This window comes from Bactrocera oleae, chromosome 2 (assembly GCF_042242935.1).
Source record: "Bactrocera oleae isolate idBacOlea1 chromosome 2, idBacOlea1, whole genome shotgun sequence".
Lineage (NCBI taxonomy): Eukaryota > Metazoa > Arthropoda > Insecta > Diptera > Tephritidae > Bactrocera > Bactrocera oleae.
In genome coordinates this window covers 55,938,777-55,959,847 of record NC_091536.1, presented here as the reverse complement: position 1 = coordinate 55,959,847, position 21,071 = coordinate 55,938,777, and the positions used below count along the sequence as shown (strand labels likewise).

General features: G+C 34.2%; 2 protein-coding genes across 5 annotated transcripts in view; one reads left to right on the top strand and one right to left on the bottom strand.

Moving 5' to 3' along the window:
- Positions 1-21,071, bottom strand: part of RYa-R (RYamide receptor) — a 404,709-nt gene that overhangs the window by 27,732 nt on the left and 355,906 nt on the right. The gene's annotated exons all lie outside the window — the stretch shown is intronic.
- On the top strand, positions 9,767-11,116 carry LOC106622116 (phospholipase A1). The gene is made up of 2 exons (XM_014241202.3): positions 9,767-9,928; positions 10,010-11,116. The coding sequence occupies exons 1-2, from the start codon at positions 9,862-9,864 to the stop codon at positions 10,972-10,974; spliced, it is 1,032 nt and encodes a 343-aa protein (XP_014096677.3). The 5' UTR covers positions 9,767-9,861; the 3' UTR covers positions 10,975-11,116.

Genomic DNA, 21,071 nt, shown 5'->3' with positions numbered 1-21,071 from the left:
GAGTATAAAATGGTCGGTTCCACCCTTAGCCATTTCTTAATTTTTATTTCCTATGGTTGCATTGTGAAGTTTAAATCATTTCGACGATACGTCCTAGCTGTATACCATAAAAATATCGAATGTGGAGTAAACAACTTTGTAGAATCAATAGGGTTTCCTTTGTTAGGGTCGATTCAATTTCTGGTAACCTTTTTGACCCTAAATAGCCGAAAAAATCTATAATAATTCAGATTCGACTCAGAAAGAACACCTCTGTTCAAAAAGGAAATCAGTCAGGACCATCCTTGGTTAGATGAGCGCCTGCTTCTCTACGTAAGACGCAAACTCATAATATTATAGAAAATGTCATAGTCATCCATGAAATATCTTCAAGTGGCGTCACGAAAATAAAAAACAAAAAAATAAATATTTCAATTAAAAATCGATAATATAAATCACAATTTATATATTAAAGATAAATAAAACGTATATCTGACCAACGTGGCATTGCTCGATTAATACTCAAGCGGTAGAGGCTGATACCCACTGTTGCAGTTGTCTGGAAGATGAAATTGTAAAAGCATATCAGTATTTTATTCTCGACTTTCGCGCTTACGTGAGCTTTAAGTTAGAGCGCCTTGATACTCACTCTTTTAATCATCAAGAAGAACTATCTGGTATCGATTTTTACTAAGTCATGTGAAGACCATTCGACAATAGGTGAAGGCTTTTTTCTCTACAGAATTGTAGTACACAAATATTTTGGAATATAGACATTTTGAGCGGTCGTTGCCAAGAATTGTCTGATTCTACCCATGTGCAATTTCTCATAGTGCCAAAAGTACATATACCAATTGCATGAATATATGTATCTCGATTTTCTCAACGTATCTGTCGCCTGGAACAGACGGGGACATACATATGTACATATAATTTGTGACATTTTTGTAAATACCAAATATCAATATACAATTATAATATTTACACGAATGTATGCAGAGATGAAAATGAAGGAATAATGTTTTTATAATCGGCATTTCTTTTAAGTACATATAAACTTGGTACATAGGGAAGTGTATTTTCTCGTTCAGTAAGTGAAAGTAACTTCATTGCAGGATTAACTGGTTGCCAACGATTGCGGCTGCAAAACGAAATATTTAGTTGCCTCATCCGTTGATCGCTGAGCTGGGTAATCGAACAAATGCAATTGCTTAATTCGATAATAAGACTGACTACGTGGCTGACTGTTGACTCGTGCGCCAGCGAAGAGATAGCATGTCTACATATAACGGTATATCTTTATATAAATGCATTGTCGGTAATGGAAGAAAGCTTTTTTTAACAAAATATTTGCTTAGTGACAAGCAATAGAGGTTAGCATTCGAAAGCGGGAGGAAGCAGATGCCTGCAGCAATCAAGTACCCATATTTATGGATTATATAAATGTTGGTGGCTAAACACTTGTGGCATCACACCAACCCCATACCTCGCTTCGGTCTTGTCTTAAGTCAAGTGAGGCTAAACGTGAGGTCGCCGATGTCGACAATCGAAAGAAGGCATTCAGGCAAACGAATGGACGGGCGCAGTAGAGAGTCAGCGAGTGTCTACCAGCGCTTAGGCGAGCCTGCGCCGAGTCAATATGCGGGCGGGTTCGAGTGTTGCCGCTAGCAATATAATTTCAGCGGTTAAAGGTAGCTAATGTCATTTGTGTTTTCGCTCGTGGAGACTATCGCTGCAACGTGCGATTGACGTCTTGAACTTTGGCTACTTTAGTGGCAAGATTTTTTACTCTTTCCTTATAGCTAAAAAAAAATTTTGTACACACCGTGCGGTTTTGGTTTGCAGGAAATGGCATGCCGGCGGCCACAAAACGCCATGTGACATGTGGCCGAATGTTTACCCTCCATGTCATTTGCTCCTCAGGCACAAGAGAATGATGCTAGCGCTATTTTCTTAAAATAGCTCATGATATTTCATTATTGGCTCTGAGATAAATTACACTGTAAAATTCTCGTCTGGGTATAAAACAATCCAATTTATTTCAACAAATAAAAAAGGGCTAGCTTTGGGTATAATCGAATATTATCAATGGTAAAATCCGGAGTCATATTTATTCTTTATTTGTTGCGGCAGAATTTTATATTCTCTTCATTTATATTCAACTTGTGTTGTCACTTAGTTTCCATAGACTATCGCCAATATTGACATAAATAAACTGTTTAAAACCCACTGGAAAGTCGAAAATGACTATACTCGTATTAGGTATATGTGTTCTCTGAGTTTCATTAATATATCTCAAAGATTGACCGATAGTTTCAGTATATAGTCAGACATAGGCAAGAGGTCCCTAAATTCGGTACCTGGTCAGCTTCCAAAATTTCTAGACGTTAGCTGAAACTATTTGTGCAAAGTTGTAACTATTTGTGCATTTGAATAACGTCATTGGCTTTCGGTTTATATAAAATATGCGCTTATTTTCACATTGTAGCATAAATTATAGGGTAATATTGTAGGGTAATATTATCTACATATTTTGGTTCAAATTAATCGAGTTGTTCCTGAGATATAGAATTTCATCTATAGGTCCATTGTCAAAGTTTATATGAAGAGTTGGCAGGCTTATTATACAATTTCACTCATTTTGACACTGTCGGAGGAAGTTACGAAAATATTTGCCCCAAGCAAGAGTAGTTGATATGTATATTATTATTGGACCTTCCTTTACCATCCTCTGCACCTACTGACATTTTTGTATCTTAATTTGCGGTTTAGTTATAACTCTTCGCTTAACGGAATTTTGTGGGCGAGAAACACCTGAAACAACTGAGTTTTTAATCAAGTTACCCTCTGTAAGTGATCTCTAAAGGTAATTTTTCAGATCAATTTTTACGTTATTGAAATAAGACTACAATGTGGATGATGCCCATATTTTTATATTAAAAAGATTCGCAAAACGGTGAAATTAATTTTTACATTTGACCAAATCTCTCAAAAAATGGTTTGGCTCAATATCCAAAAAAAAAGTATATTTTACTGTACAGTATTATTACACATTAATTTGTTTATGTGATAATTATTGTTGGTCTTTACTATTATCATTATGTCCGGTAGTAACGCGTATTGCACATTGCTACTTGTGTTTAAACACTATTAGTGCAGAGGCAAAATTTATATCACAGCTCATTGATTATTTGATATTTCTACAACATAATGCAACGTAATTGCATCAACTGAAATGCAGGAAGAAAAAAGATAATGTTAGTTGATTTATTCCAACAGCAAAGTGACCGTTTGATGCCCAAGCGCTCAAATATGTTCAATAGTTCAACTCTTTAAAAGCTTTCCAATTTAATCGGCAAATAATTCAGTTAATTAACAAGGTGAAAAAATGCTTAGTTTTGAAAAAAAAGCTTAGCCCAATGCTATCAGCTGACGAAGAAATACTGAATTCATGAAAATAGTTAAGTATCGGATGGTTTATATATTGCAAAAAAATAAAAGACAAAAAGGAATTTAGTCAAAATCTATGCAATAATAAGTTAGCTATTGAGGTTCTGAGGTTCCGAATAAAGATAAAATTATGTTCTAAATTAACTTCGACTATATTATCTACATATATATATATACCTATATATAGCTTTATTAAGCACACTTTACAATTACTAGACCCACACTTGTGTTATTACTGTTAGCATATTGTGCAATGGCCTGATCTCAACGAACCAAACATTTTTCTTTGAAGTAGATAGGTCCTAGCTAACAAAAACATGTATGCTGGTTATAATAAAGTAAAATTAAAGTAATTATAATTTCCTGCAGGGAATTTGCAGCTCAACAAGTCACTTGCCGCATCCAGTGACCAGACCGTTTAAATCATCATCAATTAAAATAAATTATTGCAATTATTGAAAGTGAAGTTGTAAGTGCTACCACGTTACCGCATCACTTAAATATCGCTGTTGAGTGGAGATGTTGCCATGTTGTTGACGTGAATTTGAGATTTCTCTCATTACAAATGGTTCCTTAACGTAGGTAACATATCAATTTCCTACAATTTCTTTTCAGATTAGCACTTATATCATACTTTTTAATACGGTGAGAACTTGTTAATACAGAAAACTTCGTTGTACGAAACTAGAAGAAGAAATAATACTCATACAATCGTACGTTACGTACCTGACAGATAAATATATATTTATATGTTTCTTTCATTTAATAAATACTTGTGAAAGGAAATTCAAATACTAAGAGTGTAAGTACGGAATGGTTGTTATTTATTTTCGTTCACATTCTCACATGATAGCACCTGTTGCAGTCCATATTATGGGGGATATAATGTAGTTTACTGAGAAGAGCTTACTACTATGACCGAATTACCTTAGGTTCCAACTTATCAGAATAGGTGTAATTACCACTGTAAGCATCTATATTGCTTTTATTACAGCTAAATATTTCAAGCAATAATTCTCTTAAAAACAAGATCTGTCAAAGGAGCCTTCAGTGCCAAACTTATTGTCAAACCTTCAAAAAAATTTTACCATTCAGCAAATCAAAAAAATTCTGTTTGCATTATTTCAAAGCAGTCGGTCATGGAAACTATACTAAAAATTTGTGCGATGATCGGAAAATAACAGCGGCAAATTATATAAACTCGCTCACAAGACATCGCGTTTATGAGGATATGTAAACACCATTCCATTGAGTAGAGATATTTGACTGCCCCTACAATAGAATGAAAACGCAAAATTCTCTTGAAAGAAGCTGCGGAAATTGGACGTGTATAAGTTTCAGTAAATACTTGTAGTCTTTTTTATATCGAGTTATCGTTCACAGTAGTATACATATGTACCTATAACAAAATCTAAAAACATAAACGGATCAAAGGTTTTTATCCAACGGAAAACGCTTTGCTGGTTCTTTCAGGCCCTTTGTTTGACATAAACCCTTAAAGTCGAAATATGGTTAATTAATGAAAAAAAATATCTTTAATGAAAATTTGTATCTTGATTTAGCTTGGTCCATTTGAATGGCAGGTATATGTCCGAACTGAAAGATTTATTAGGAGTTTGTAGCATTAGCTGGGAGATTCATGTTAAATTTTGTGAAGATATCTTTTCTAAAACTAAAGTTCTCACAAATCAACAGCTTCTTCTGGAGAAAAAGATGTGTTTAAAATTTTGGGGAAGATCGATGTCTCAAAAACAGTGAGACTAGTTCACGTATATACATACAAGTATGTCGGGTCTCCGAAGTTTTCTTCTGAGTCTTACAAACGTCGTGGCAAACTTTATGTTTTCTGATTTTTCAGACTAATTATAACCTGAATTAGTCTGAAAATACGAATTTGAATACTAATAAAATAAAATAACATGAAATTTTAAAGACTTTCCCTTTCTTCCATTCGAAATCAGCAGAATATAAATGGTAATTGGGTTACAGTTGCAAAATGTTGAGAGCAACTAATTTATTTGAAAAGTGAACAACAATTAGCTGATCGTTGTACGCATCATGTATACGGCTCTCTGAATTAACTTATCAACTCTCGCAAAAACAAATATTATTCGCGCCTTACTTTGATAAAATTGCATGGTATCCAACTGCGGGGCGATCGCACTTGCAATGTTTCAGTATTTCTAATTTTACGTTCACAAGTAAGGTGCGCCAGAGTCCAGCAGAGATGACCCCGAGCCAAAAAAAAAAAATAGCAAAACAAAAACAGCAGCAAATGACGCACATACACCACGGCGGCCACTAACTTGACGATTAGTGTACACTGGTTTGTTTACCTAGAGGCTTTTAATGGCCTTTGTCTACATTGATTATATATAATATATACAAAAGTGTATCAGCCGCCGTTGGGATGGGGAGGAATGTCCGTCGGTACTGTTGATATTGTGTTTTTGTGTTTTTTTGTATTTTTTCCACAGAAGCGATTTAATCGCGTTGAAGCGGATGTTTAAGTACCGTTAGTGTAGCGCCCGTGACTGTGGTTTATCTACGGCTACTGCGTGCTGCTAATAATTGTCAACGCTTCAGTAAATTTTTTGTTGTTTTTACTGCTGTGTGGCGTTAAATGGCCAGCCAAGCCAACAAACGGCTAAGGTAATGATGTCAGTGAATAATGAAAGCAGTTCACCTACAAAGCAAATGTTTGCAACGGCGCAATTGCAGTGCGTCCGTTTATATATTTTTGTGTAATATAAGCATAAAAACACAAAAAGGAGGTTAGCACTTGTTTAAATTTTCTGCTGCATACATCACAGAGTATCAAAATGTGTTTACGAGTCACCACAGTGCCCTAGTATAGCGAGCAGTCGAGGAGAAAAAATTAATTTTATTTTGTATTATTAAATTAAATACGTAATTCAAGAATATTGTGTCAAAATTTCAATCCGGCTGAGTTGATGAGCTGAAAATTGACGAAGTTGCGAATATTTTCATACCTGTTTTATGAACATTTTATAAAAAAAGTTTCAGTCGAAACTTTAAAGCTTTGTCCCCACAACTCAAGTTTTTAAGTTGGTGTGCGAATAACTTCTAAGCTATCGATAATTTTGAAATTTGAACACTATTTCTGTACATAGTTTATGAGAAGGAAATTTTGTTTGGGTAAAAATGAGTTAATTCTTTCAATTTTAATTACGAAAAGCCCTCAGTGGTGACTGAAGAAAACTGTTATCTACGGAATGAACCTTGTTTTTTGGCTCGGATGATTTAACACGAAGTTATTTCCCGCCACACCAATAATTTAAATTTAAATATTTCTCTCCGTGAACATTTTTTAACAACGTCACAAAAAAAATCACAAAAGCATGTGTTTGTATTTTTTAAGGGTTTATGCTATCAAATTTTGTGGTAATAACTGATTCCTTGACTTAGCTGAGCGATCCTAGAGTCAACAGCGTTGACCTAATTCTCTTTTATTCACAGATAATCTGATATGTCTCATTGAGCTTATATTATATTGAAACTTTTTGAAAGAAAATAACGGTTGGTCAATTCTAATATACTTGTATACTAAAAGTCTTTATATCTATTTAAAAATAAAATTATTTAATTATTGAATATTTCCACGTTCGGTTATCGAGTATAAAAAATAATTGTAACAGTTTAAGATATCTGTAGACTGAAAGAATAGACAGAACACAAAACCCGCAAAACTTTCCTATGCAACTGTTTGTATACTATCTTCGGCCTTAAAGCTGTTCAAAAATTATTTTAAAAATCAAATATGATATTTTATATGATGTAATATTTTCCTTCTTTCATTACGCCTGAAGGAAAAAATAAATATGAATATTCTCAAGTTTATCTCTACTATTCACGATTACTCATAGCTCTGGGTGTGATTTAAAATTTTTGGTCTAGTTAATGATAGTCCGATATGAATAGAACAACATATGAAAACCCCTGTGCCCGGTCCCAGTGTGGTTCTCGAAGAACCTGTTGATCGCAAAATAGGTTAGTTAAAAGGTCAAAGCTAAGAGAGTTTTAGAGAAATTAGGTTGTGCGCCTGAGTTTCACCGTTTTTTAACCACTGCTGACACGTAATATAGTAATAATTACAATATACTCTTGTATACATTTTTATGCATGTTTCCTTCTGATATACATATGTACAAGTATATGTATACATATCTGGTTTAATATAAAGCGTTTTGCATTTGGCAAATTAACACGCGATTTTAGTGCAAATCAATCATGCAAGACACGTTTTCAAACTTAGCAACATTTGGGAAATACCTGACCAGAAAAATTTTGGAGTTAACAGCGGTGTAATCATATTTACACACTCTGAATACAGCACTTGTTAAAGTCAAGACGACAACTGCAATGAATGTCAGTATCCATATATGTAGGTATATCCCACCTATATTCGCGTTTGAGCGAAATAGTTATGGTCAATGTTTAATATTGAATAATTTAAGTTTTTCTGCTTTACTTAGTATTCCTTATTAATTTCTTGCTAAAATTAGTCTGATTTATATGACGAATAAACCTATCTGCAATTTCGTTAGTAGTACTATCTAAAGTTAAAAGCTTACTTGATTTAACATATGTGAACATAAAAAAGGTTCTCTATATTTTTATCAAGAGTTTTGGTTAAATTCTTTATTGTAGTTGTCGAGTTCTTAAAGTCATAGCTATAAAAATATTTTAATTACTAAGAAATTATAGAGACCACTTGTCTCCTCCCAAAGTTCCTTTCATTGTTTTTTTTCCTCTAAGTATTTTCAAACGATATCTTCCATCTTATTTTCTCTCTCACTCCATCCTAACCCCTCAAGACATGAAGAAATAATAAGAAGTATAATGTGCATTAATCTCTTCGCAAAATGATTTCGGATAAAAGCGTGATAAAAATACGAAACTTAAGTCCAATCCATTATTCTTGCCAAATATGCCGGAAAATTTCCCTAAAACGATTTACAAAACTCTATATTTTCAGTTTACTCATTTTTTAATATAATATAAGAAAGAATACGAGTACAACATATGTAAATATTATACACACCTGTTCTACGAGATATATTTAAGTTAACAAATATTTGTACGCCTAGAATTATCATACTTAAAAAGGGTATGAGTGTAAAAGAGGCATTCAGCAATTTGGGCGAAGCAGCTGTTTAAATAACATAGTTAGTTCAAAATTCTTAAATGTAGTTTTACATATACACACAAAATATGTATAAATAACATGTAAGGAAATAATTTTAGATGTTGACAAAATTTAAATAAAACTTATAATTATATAGAGCATACACTAACTCACTTTCATCCCTACTTTTTGCTTGTCTCAGATATTTATATTAAAATCAATATAATTAACTCAAGTGGGATAGATGTAGTATAAACACAACCAAAGAGGACGTATATAATAACCAAACTTACGAAGATGAATCACACATATACCGATATATTCGGCATAAAGTCAGACCTATGTATACGGTATAAGGTCAACCCAAGTTTGAAAATCGTATAATAGGTAAATGGAGCATAGAGGTAGCAATAATCCGATTTTATTCCTTTTTAATACGAAGACAATTAGTTTTACAGAAATTAGTACAAATGTATTAAACTTCAAACCAAATTTTGAAAATATTCCTGTGTTATTTATGTGGAATTCAAAAATCACAATAAGTCACCTGTTAATACTAATGTTAAGACGATATTTTCACGGTAACCAAGGAAAACAATTTTAAGTTTTTTTTCCTGGCCTAATATGTCTTTAATTCAAACTGACCGGACAAAATCAAAAAACATTTCTTAAGAAAAGGTCTTTTTTCCTCATTAAGTAACCTTATATCGACATAACGGTTGTTTATGTCAAACAACGTGGCTAGGTAGCACCAGCAAAATATTTCCTCCTTGACGCAAACCGTTGGTATCTGTAAACAGTATTATAGCTTCAGTGCCGCTGAAGTAAAATTATTTTTTGGTTTTTGTATGCTAAAAATGCATGTTTCCCAAATATTCAATCAATGTGTTATGGAAAATGTACATGAAGTTGCACAGAGGCGTTGAAACATTTGTCAAATTATGGATCCATTTATGTACGAAAATTAAAAAAATGTGCTACGATGTCATATAGAAGAGCCTTCTCAATTGGCAATTAGACGTTTATTTATTCTTTTTCAAAAAAAAAAAACAAAAAGCATATTGAGGATCCAGTGCCACTTGCACAAATATTAACAACCAATTTTTTTTAAGTCAACGAACGTTTGCGGCGCCCTTGAATATGTTGGAAGATCATATGATTTATAAGGTAGGTATTTAGCACCATTCAATGTTATTTTTGCACAAGTAGTACAACTTTCAAGGTGGCCTCATTTGGTTGGAAAATTTAAGCGTTCTATAACAGAAATTTAAAAAGTACAAGGAATGCAAAATCATTGTAGCATTGTGCCAAGTATGGTTAGTTTGCTATTAACAAGTCTCTTAGGTTTGGGTAAGTACTGCAGATATGTTTTAGTTACGTAGTTTAATTAAATTTAATATCAAAGACACTACACTACCCTTTAATCTCTAGTACCGGCTGACAATACCAACTGTAATGCGACCGAAAGCTGGCTTATACCACAGACTTCTGGAGTTTCTCTTCCTGTTACTGCAGTGACACTTGCAGCAACAATTCTTCCCTTTACTCCAAGGGAGAGGGATGTACAATTCCTTCTTTTAACTAGTCGTAACCCCACTGAGCCTTGTAGATTACGGATAGGCGATGTAAACGCTTTAAATTCGTGCCCGTTTAATCTCAATTTAGATTTATACTTTATTGTACACGGCTGGTTGAATAATAGGAATTCACCTATGTGTAAGACATTGGCAGCAGCCGCAATTGCTAGGAACAATACAAATGTCATTATTGTGGATTGGGGTTATATATCCATGAATCCCAATTATGTATATGCTGCTAAGTCAGTCGGGCCGGTTGGTGAGATTGTGGCTAAATTTATAAATTTCCTTTGTAGAAATTACCCAGCCGTTTGCTATAAGATTAAAGTGATCGGTCACAGTTTGGGTGCACATGTAGCAGGCTTTGCTGGAAAATATATTGAATTCGGAAAAATACACACTATTTTTGGCCTGGATCCAGCAGGACCTCTATTCGATTACTGTTTTTGTGAAAAACGATTGTGTAAAACAGATGCAACATATGTGGAGACCATGCACACGAACTGTGAATTTTTAGGTTTAAGAGAACCCATCGGGCACAGTGCCTTCTATGTGAATGGTGGAGAAAGACAGTACAAATGCGCACCTGATATGTTGGGTTACTGTTCGCACATGCAAGCGGTAGCGTATTGTGAAGAGGCGCTTAAAGGAAAAAAGTACCCATCCATTAAGTGTGCCACATATACCGATGCCACAGAGAATGCGTGTGGCTCAACGCTTAGTCCAGAGTTAATGGCCTGGCCGACAAATTTTAATATCAGCGGTATATTTTGTGTGAATGCAACTGATGAACCACAATATAAACTTGGTTTTTGGTAATCGATCTATATATGGTATATACCGCATTATCAGTAATCGATCTATATATGGTATATACCGCATTATCATTTATATGTATTATACGTAGTATATAGCGTTTATTTTCAAATTATGTTGGCAATAAAATATACAACCATTTTTATACTCTTGTCTCATGTTGCTATAGATTATGAAAGATTCATTCACCTAACGATTAAAAAATGGGCCCCTTATAAGTTAAATGTATATGTCTTCCAAACCAATAAAGTTATACTACTAAATATTTGCATAAAGCAAGGTTTTTTAACCGTTCTCTCGATATTGTGGAAAAAGGTAAAATCGGATGGTAACTCCGCCCCATATAACGGTTTTGTTGAGTCCACTAAATGAGCGATAAATCAAAAAACAAATGTGACAGAGACATCAAGTTTGACATCAGTGATGGCACAAATGGGGTTTATAGGAGCAAGTGTCAAAATTGAACAAAAGGCGTAACACCGCCCACATTAGGTGAAATCCAAATTTATTAAATTACAGTGCAAAAATGGGCTAAATCAGACAAACGCAAAGCCTACTTCGCATATAACAAAAGTTTGAATTCCATCTGATTCTTTCACTTTTCAGTATACAAATCAAGAACCAATCAATGTATCTCGATAAATCTTTGCACAAATAGTGCCTTTAAGGTGTGCCACCTTATGACCCAAAGTTTTCGAAATGAGGCTACAATAGTTCAAGCACCCAGCTACCGAATATGTGGAACCCAGTTCCTTTTGCAAAATTATTATCGAAAATGTTGGTCAAACTGTGTAATACATTATTTTCATTCGGAAAAAGTCTTCTCCTAATAATATTATGCTTGTATGTCAGAAATGGATTGAACCGGATCAATTAAATAAAATGGATAAAATCGGGTAAAACTTGCCCTAACACCTATATAACTGATATTCAGGATTTTGGGACATCCGCTTAACTTTACTCCTATTATATTGGAGATGGTTAGAGAGGACATTAATGAAACTCAGAGAGCATCGTTTTCAGTTAATAATATGTCGTTAAGCCAAAATTAGATATATTCAGGTCAATACTACCTCTATCTCCCATATACGTAACGCAATTTGCAAGATTATGAAATGTTCGGTTATACCTGAACTAAGCCCTCCTAACTTTTTCTCTTTGTAATTTTTCAAATGCAAGGGAAGAAGAAAAAATAGTAATAACTTTATGTGTGATATTCTTACCTTTCTTGCTCCTGTCGGATGTCTGGCGTGTAAACGATAACATGGATCTAAATTGAGATATGGCGTTGATACTTGGCACACGTATTCCTCGACACTATCAGGAGGCATTACCAACCCCACAAAATGCCCTTAAGCGAAACAGTATAAAGTGCTTTAACTACGCCACAAAACTTAAATTTATTGGTAGATCACAAAAAGGAGAGGCATCTGTGGATAAACATTTTTTGGAAAGCTATATAAATAAAAATTGGTGAGAACATTTCCTCTTAGTATTATACCATAAGGTGTGAAAATAACAGTACCCACTTTTAAAGGAAATCTCATATTTCAGCACACACCCGACCAACCATATCATGTATAAACACAACATTTACTTAACATTTTTACTTCCGTTGAGAGATGGCCAAATTGGAGTAATAATTTATACCGTACATCGCATATCGGTCAGTAGGAAGTATACAGAAACAAGTCACTTGGTGACAGATGCGGACTCTAAGGTCCGAACCTAGAACCTCCCAACCAAGCTCCCGGAGCTTCAGACGAGTCACCATTAATGTGTGTCGCCTGGCATTGCCCTGATGGAATACAACTCTCTCCTATTGGCCAAAACTTTCCGCTTCTGCGTTATTGCTACCTTCAGGTGGTTCAATTGCTGAGAGTACAAGTCAAATTTAAGAGTTTGGCTTTAAAGTAGTAGCCCAATGTAGATGATTTCCTGTTAACCTCACCAAGCACATAGCAAAACCACTGGACCGTAAATCCTGACTTGATCATCGTTTGCACTGGCTCCCCGCAATATGATATGACAGTTTTTGGCGTTAATTCGGGTGGTACCCATCAAGTTTCTTTTGTATGTAGCCAAATGGTTTTTGTGTAATATTTTGCTCCTATGCAATCGCTGCTCCTACAGCAATATATTGGAAAAGGTATCGGTTTATTTTATTGTAATCCATTCTCAATTTCGTCCAAAATAAAGTTTTACCAACAAGTGAAAATATTTATTTCTCTTTGATAAGGGTTCGAAAGCACTCGATCTTCTGTTTTGTTCAGTGTTTTATTAGGTTTCTGTATATACTTGTAGTATCTTATACTACTCAAATTTATGCTAAGGTTAAGTTTGGATCTAGCCGAATATATTATAAGAAACCTCACAGATGGACCAATATATAAGATATAAAGTCAAGCGGGTGTTTGAAAATCCGAATATTAGGTATGTGGGGGCTAAGAGAAGTATTGCCCTGGTTTAATCCATTTTAGGCAAAGGAAGAAGAAACGGTATGAATTCAACCGGAAATTCGAAAATATTTATACTAGGAATATGAGGCCTAAGAGAAGTATTGGCCCGATTTTGCCCATTTTAGGCACAAGAGCATTCTGTTATCACAAAAATATTTTCCCAAATTTCTAAACTAGATTTCACAGATTGACCGATATGTTCGGTTATTTGGTATGTGGGTCCGTGAAATTTATAGTCCGATTTCGACAATTTTCAGGCGTTAGATGTAATACCCCGAGGGCACTATTTGGGCAAAGTTTTATTTTGATAATTTAATTGGTGTATGATTTGTACACTGAAAAGTAAAAAATATCAGGTGAAATTTAAAAATTTGTTTTATGGGAAGAAGGCTTGTTGGCAATCGGATTTCGCACATTTTCACAGTGTATAATAGGAAAATTTGGGAAACCTTACGCATCAATTTTGGTACAAATCGGTTAGATATTGATTTCACCCAGAGAGGGGCAGTGTCACGCCGATTGTCATATTTTTACACCGGCTCCCATAAAGTCCTTCCCTGCCGTTCTTGTTGTGAAACTTAATTCTTGTGACGCATTTATTTAGTGATTTATCGCACTTTTAGTAGTTTTCAACATAACCGTTATATGGAGAGTGGGTGTGGTTGTTATCTGATTTTACCTATTACCTAGGGATGCTAAAGATACTTCTTATCACCAAGTTTGGTTCATTTAGCTTTAGCAATTTAGAATATATGTTCATTAAATCATTTAGGCGCGGGGCCACGCCTTCTTACAGAAACAGTGATCCGTTGTACCAAATTACAGTTTTTATATCAATTTAGTGCTTAGTTATGGACAATTCATATGTTTTCGCTAAACAGCACTTTGTGGGCATGGCAAGGAACCGATGCTGCTCATTTGCCAGGCCAACTCTCGTTGGGTGCCAGCGAACACGTGTAATAAGTTGCATTAAGATATTTACTCAAGTTATCGTTTGCACAGATGGATAGACGAAGGGATGGACAGACAGACATTCACTCGGATTTCAAAGCGTCTCATCATTCTGATCATTCATATATATTGTATATAACTCTATATCTATATTGATTTGTTTTAGGTGATACTAACAACTGTTAGGTGAACAAAACTATTATACTCTCTGTTGCAACATGTTGCGAGAGTATAACAACCACAACACATTTTCATTATTTTCTAAGTTTCATTAGAGCATATCGTTTACCGAAGTTTATATGAAAAGTTATTAATTCTCAGCTAACTTATCAATCAGGAAATAGTGTATTATCTAGCCCTAAATATGGATCCATGATAATACTTATGAAAGCCAACCATATTACCGAAGTTTCGCTATAATTTGTTCAATGACTTTGGTTCAAAACCACGTTGTATAACATTTGTAGATTTGACCTTTGACCTCTTATTGTGTCTTTAAAATAAATTTGTAATTTATAATACATATTCATATATGTATTTCGGTAAAACAACCCCTGAACCTGCGTAAACGACAGTGTTATTTGGGAATAATTTTGGTTCTTTTGAAATCGTATTTCACAATTTTTAACTTTAAATGGCGTCTTCTAGTATATAGGTTCGCTTTCCGCGGGTGTTAAATTTTTTTTCACATACAATTTCTTAAAACCTTACATCTATTAAATATATTTTATAGTGTTGCAGATAGTACATGCTATTTCAGATTTCATGGGCACATCATTTACTAAATCCATACCATATGTCATAGAAAAGCATTGCCAGCTTAAATAAATCGACTGACAACAGACTTGAAGATGAGTTATGCTCTTAATACCAACAACGAGACAGCAAAGAAATTAAATGCAAGTACTTTTTATTTGGATTTATTAAAAATTGCAATAAATAAGCAGAAAGAGGGCACTTGGGGAATATGTTAATGTGTTTGTATCGGAAAACGCCAGCAACTATTTAAGTGTGCAGCAACGAGGAAGCTATTTATTGCGATGACGACTATTTTTGTTATTTTTGCTGTAGTCCAGAGTGCCAGCAGAAACCAGAAAAGACACCGCGATGCGCCAAAGGAAGTTCAGTTGCTAGGTGCAAACAAGTTGAATAGATGGATGGAGCTGAATATGTATACTAATGTATGTGGATTCGTATGTATGTACACAATATGCATTAAGTATGTTTGTATGTATGTAGTATATATATACATAAGTTTGCTTTTATATGCACAAGTTGCATGTGCACTTAAGTTTGTCTGCGGATATACTCGTATGCATGCGCTGGGAACTACAAAGCAGGAAGATGCTCACATAATGACAACAACAGCACTAATGCCAAGAATAATAAAACTGCAATGTATTGCTCGTAAAATCTGGCCTACAGCTAACTTATTGCACTCGGCTTAAAAGCCGCATTAAAAGTGAAAGTGGCAAAATGAAGAAGCGACAACAATGGATTCGCAAGTATCAAAACAAAAAACCGCACACAAACTCACGCTTTGAACATCGAGCATGAGAAGACAGCGCCGCTGCGCACAAAAGCGAAGGTGGGGTTATACGGCAAGTAACGATAACTACAGCACAAGGCAAACACATACGGTCAAGTGAATGAAAAGTCAGCTGTGTGAAAAAATGGACCACAACAAACAAAGGCCGTTGAAATGAAATCGAAATGCGGCAACAAAAAATAAGACCTGTTATTGGTGCGCGGGCTGTGTGGAGAATTGCGATGCAAACAGTAGTCACACACTTCGCACACCCACAAGTGCGATAGAACACGCACACAAAGCGCTCTTATAACGGTACTAGCGATAGCTATCAGCAAAGGCGTAAATATCAACTTGAGCGCCATGCGTACACGCTTTGACTCATTCAATGCACGCTCCATGGCATTTATTGCCATTTCCCACTGTCTTCGCCTTCACCTCCATCGATAAGTGTGGTGTGGTGTACGAATTGGCTTGTCAGCTATCAACAAGCGAATCTTCTCATGTGCGTCATGGCACATTATCGCGGTCTTGAGTGCCAAGTGCTTGTCGTGTGCGATGCCAGCTCACGCTCGGCGGCTGCACTGTGGCGAACTCACAGCGAGCCCGTGAACATTTAAAACATGCACCACCACATACAATTGTCTTTAATATTCTACTAAATCTAATTTTTATAAGATACGGGGAAGATAGATGGTAACTTACTTACACAGTTCAACTATTTCAAGTCCGTATTTTTTCAATTAAAAACTAATTATACACTTATATTTTTCACTTTTATATCAACTATAACTTTAATAATTCGTTCGTCCACATATATTTTATATTATATAGTGCAAAAATAGCTTTAATTCAATTCTATTAATTCTGACAATAAAAAAAGGGTTGCAAAACGTCGAATAACCACTGTTAACTTTTCGAAATATTTTGTAAATAAACTGTAAGAAATAAAAAACACAGATTTTACCCGAAATACAGAAATCCAAAATATAAAAATATACCTAAAATATTAAGAAATTATTTGAATAAAATAATAAATAAGGAGATTCTCGGAGGGAAGGTTTTAGTTCACACAACGGCTGAGTTGCTTAGGTCACGTCGATCACAACAGAAGGAGACATTTCTAATCTAAAAGTTCTTTATTTACCACCTGCTAGTAGAAAAGGAAGTATTCTCTGTCTTAAAGAAATTGAGATAGTCCTAATTTTTACTTAAAAAATAAGAAAAAACATTAACTTCGGAAAACAGATCTTTTATGAAGATTGATATGATTTTGATCGATCAGTGTGTATGGCATATATATGCTATATGAGTTCGATATGAAAAATATATTTGGAGATTGTACCATTGTCTTGGACAATGATTTTTTCCAATTTATCGAAGATATCTATTCAAAAAAAAAAAGATTTTCATACAAGAACTTGATTTTGATCGATCAATTTATATGACAGCTATATTGTTTAGTGGTCTAATAACTAAAGGTAGTTTCGACAATTGGGCAGCTTCTTCACGAGAAGAAAGAACGTGTGCGAAATTCCAGGTCATAAAAGGTGATATGGTGTTTACGTACTTTTGCTAAACTGACAGAGCTGATCCACTGTGCGCGTCATCCTTTTGTTAAATTTTACGCCCACTGTGTCGTTGGACGTTGAGCTTTTGTCAATAAGTAGGGTGAATGAAAAGCGCTAAAAAGATACTTCCTTTACAATGAAGAAAGAAAAAAATGCTACTCCAAGTTTTTCACTAATTTTCCATCTACTCTCTTGGATGTTCTTAAGGTTTCTTGCTTCTTTGCATTAAATGCCATAGTAAATATGAGTTAGAATAGGAGTATAATGTTGTTTGCTTAGTAGTAACTATGGATTACTCTTTAAAGAGACTGTAATACGGTGCACAATCAGGGAATAGAACAAACCGACCTTTCCTTTCAAATTATTCATACAAAAAAATACGTACAAAGAGAAATATAATATATTCAAGTAAAAAATACAGAATTATGAAACTAATCGCTCAAACTGGATGGTTTGGGTTTGTGGTTAACGTTTTACTACTATTTTTTTTCTTGGGAAAGAGTATTCTTAAAGTCTGCCTAAATGTGAAATGTTTTAAATATCGACCAAAAAAAACATTAATTTTAAAACTCACAAAAAGGTTTTTGTTTTCCTAGTTTTATCTTTTTTAGCGCGCTTTTGTGTGGTCTTCTCCCTTTCTTTTGCTATTAGTAATTTTTGTACCATTATCTCTGCCTTACTGACTGACAAAGTGAAAAGGGAAACCCTTAATTGTTGACGGGTAAAGAAATTACCAGCGGGCGACTTTAATTTATTTTAGACTCAGTGCTTTTGTTTCAGTTTGCTTTCTTCGTGATTTCAAGCTTTCATTACATTTGGTGCAAAAGACCGTTATCGTAATTAAAATAAACATCATGAAACTTGTCAGCGGAAACAGGTCATTTTCGTAATTTTCCGCTACGTTTATTTGCTCTAAATTTAAGAATACACAGAAAAAGCGTTCGCGCAAAAGTTCGCTCAATTCACGCTTTTGATTTTTTTCTTTTATCTTTTAGTGTACGCATCAGCTGACGAGTTACTTTCGCCAGTTAATGGAGCAATTAGAAATATATATATTAACTGAAAGTTTGTGATGACGTTATTAAAATAGGTAGGAGTCTGAGAAGCTTTTTGTTTGATAACTTGTGCTTCGCGAGATAAAATATTGATACACGTGTATTCAAGGCTACTTTAATCGAAAGAAGCACGGTTTTGGATAAAAAACAGTCTATTATAAAAAGAAATTTACCAACGGAAGCATGAGCTATCGGCCTGCTTTACTTTCACACACCGAATCCAGAAAACATCTAAGAAGGCTTCGACATTTTTATTTCACCCTGAAGTGGGTATCTAAAAAAACAGCGCATGATAATCAACTATCTTGTAAGATATTGAAAAATGTATAAATGTCATCCTTATATATAAAAATTATGTGTCACGCTTTGTCCGGTGTAAACTTCCAAATTACTGAACCGATTTTAGTATAATGTAGCACACTGCATTTAGTTGGATCCAACTTAAAAGATAGGATAGTTTATATATCAATTATTTAAAAGTAAAACAATTCATACATAAAAAATGTATTTCTAAACATAAGCATGTGTTCAATCAGAATTAAAATTTCATTAAAATACCAAATGCAAAATTTATTATTATATTTATTATCTCAAGTACAATCTCTTGGATTCTTATATCGCAATTTGCCTTTATTTGTAAATAAATTTTTTTTTATTGTATTGATTGGTTTATAATAATAAAACTGTAGTAGTTGCGAGGATTCTGTATAGAAATGTAACTCCAAAGATACTTGTGCATATTCACAGGTCTTTGTGAAAAACTCATCTCCGGCAGGCCGAAAAGTTCATAACGTTTAAAAAACACCCCTAAGATCGATTTTATTATTCAACATAAATGTCATTGAGGTTAGACCTTCTAGACCTTCAAACTTGCCGATACAATTGTGCACTGTTATTGGATTGTTTCTTTAAATAGCAAAAAAAATATAGTTGATTCTTCTAATAGGAACGGTACGAATGTTTGACCCCCGTTAAAAAACTGTTTTATTTCACTTACAGCATTTGAATATTCCATCTTCACATCCAACAACCAATTAGTCACTCTTTAAGTGTGTTTTACACTTGTTAAGTGCGTTTGGCTCTTTTCGCAATAACATGCAAACGAGTAAGGTGGCATCTTCTGCTTTGTTGCCAATTAAAAACACATTGCCATCCACCGCTTTTCATTTCCTACACCCGTTTCGCACTTAACGGCGATTTATAATGTAGTAAAAGTGTTTTGTGCGCTTTGTTTTTGGTTATTTTAATTACATGGTATTTTCAATTGGACTTCCTTAGTAGGAAATGATAATATAAAAATATGACTGCTTTGACACTGCAAGTGAAGCAGCAGACTGAAAGTTTACTTTTACTGTACAAATTAGTTTTTAGTAATTGCCATGGTAAGGCTGCTCTCAAAAAGAATAAAAATACATTGCAGTAGTATAGTATAGGAAATTAATATAAGTACATATTTTGAGGTCTAAGCGATATTTGTATATTTTTGGGTAATATTTTGTACTATTTTTATGGATTTTTAATTGAAATTGGTGGAGTGGTTCTTTTGTAGTAGGCTTTCAGGCGGTTTTACACTTTTTGTCCACCTATTACATTGATGCCCTAGTTTTTAACATAAGCGTTATAAGGGAGAGGGCGTGGTTATTATGCGATTTCACCTACTGCGATTTCCACACTGTCGGAGAAGGGGCGGGAAGAATTTGTCCTGAGCGAATTTGTTTGATATAGGTATAGTGGCTTATGAGGTACATTAGAGACATTAGGGGACATGGCCATATATATTATATACCGAATCAGGAACGGCTGGAAGTTACTTTCTCTTCTGATTACCTTCCTATACAAAACTCCTTCTAATATAATTTAAAATTAAAGCATAAGTATTTTCTGACCTAAAATCATGCATTATCTGTCTTATGAATCAACTATGTCTTGCCAAAGTTTTTGAAAGATTTTTGCAGCCATTTCTACATATATATATTAAACGCCTGGTAGCGAAAGATGCCTGTGCAACACCACATAAGTGAGATGTGGGATTAAAACAAATATATGCGGTACACTCTCGCACGCACTAACATAAAACTGTTCAAAGTTTTCAGCACAAGAAATGCAATTCCACGCTTGCTAACACAAAATTTTACAACTTTATGGTGCATAAACTCAAGTATAATAGATGGAAATGTTTTTCGCCACCATATTCTGCAACTTACTCAAACTCGTGAAGTCTAGGCAATATTTAAGTTTTCCCACCGTCTAAAAAAGTCTTCAGCTACCAACCTCTTTGCATGGCAAGCACTTCACCTTTCCTTCTAAGTTCTAATGCATTTCACAACTTTTTTGTAGAGTTTTCCAATTCAAAAGTTCGATTATGATCGTTAAGTACTTTTGAGGTTAGTGGGCGAATATGAATTCCCTTTTAATGTTGGTTACAAAAGCCAAAAAATTAAATGTTACAAAATCTTAATAATTTCAAAATTTCATATTTTCAGTTACTATTGTAATATCATTTTTGTATTAATATTTTGTATATGATAATATTTAA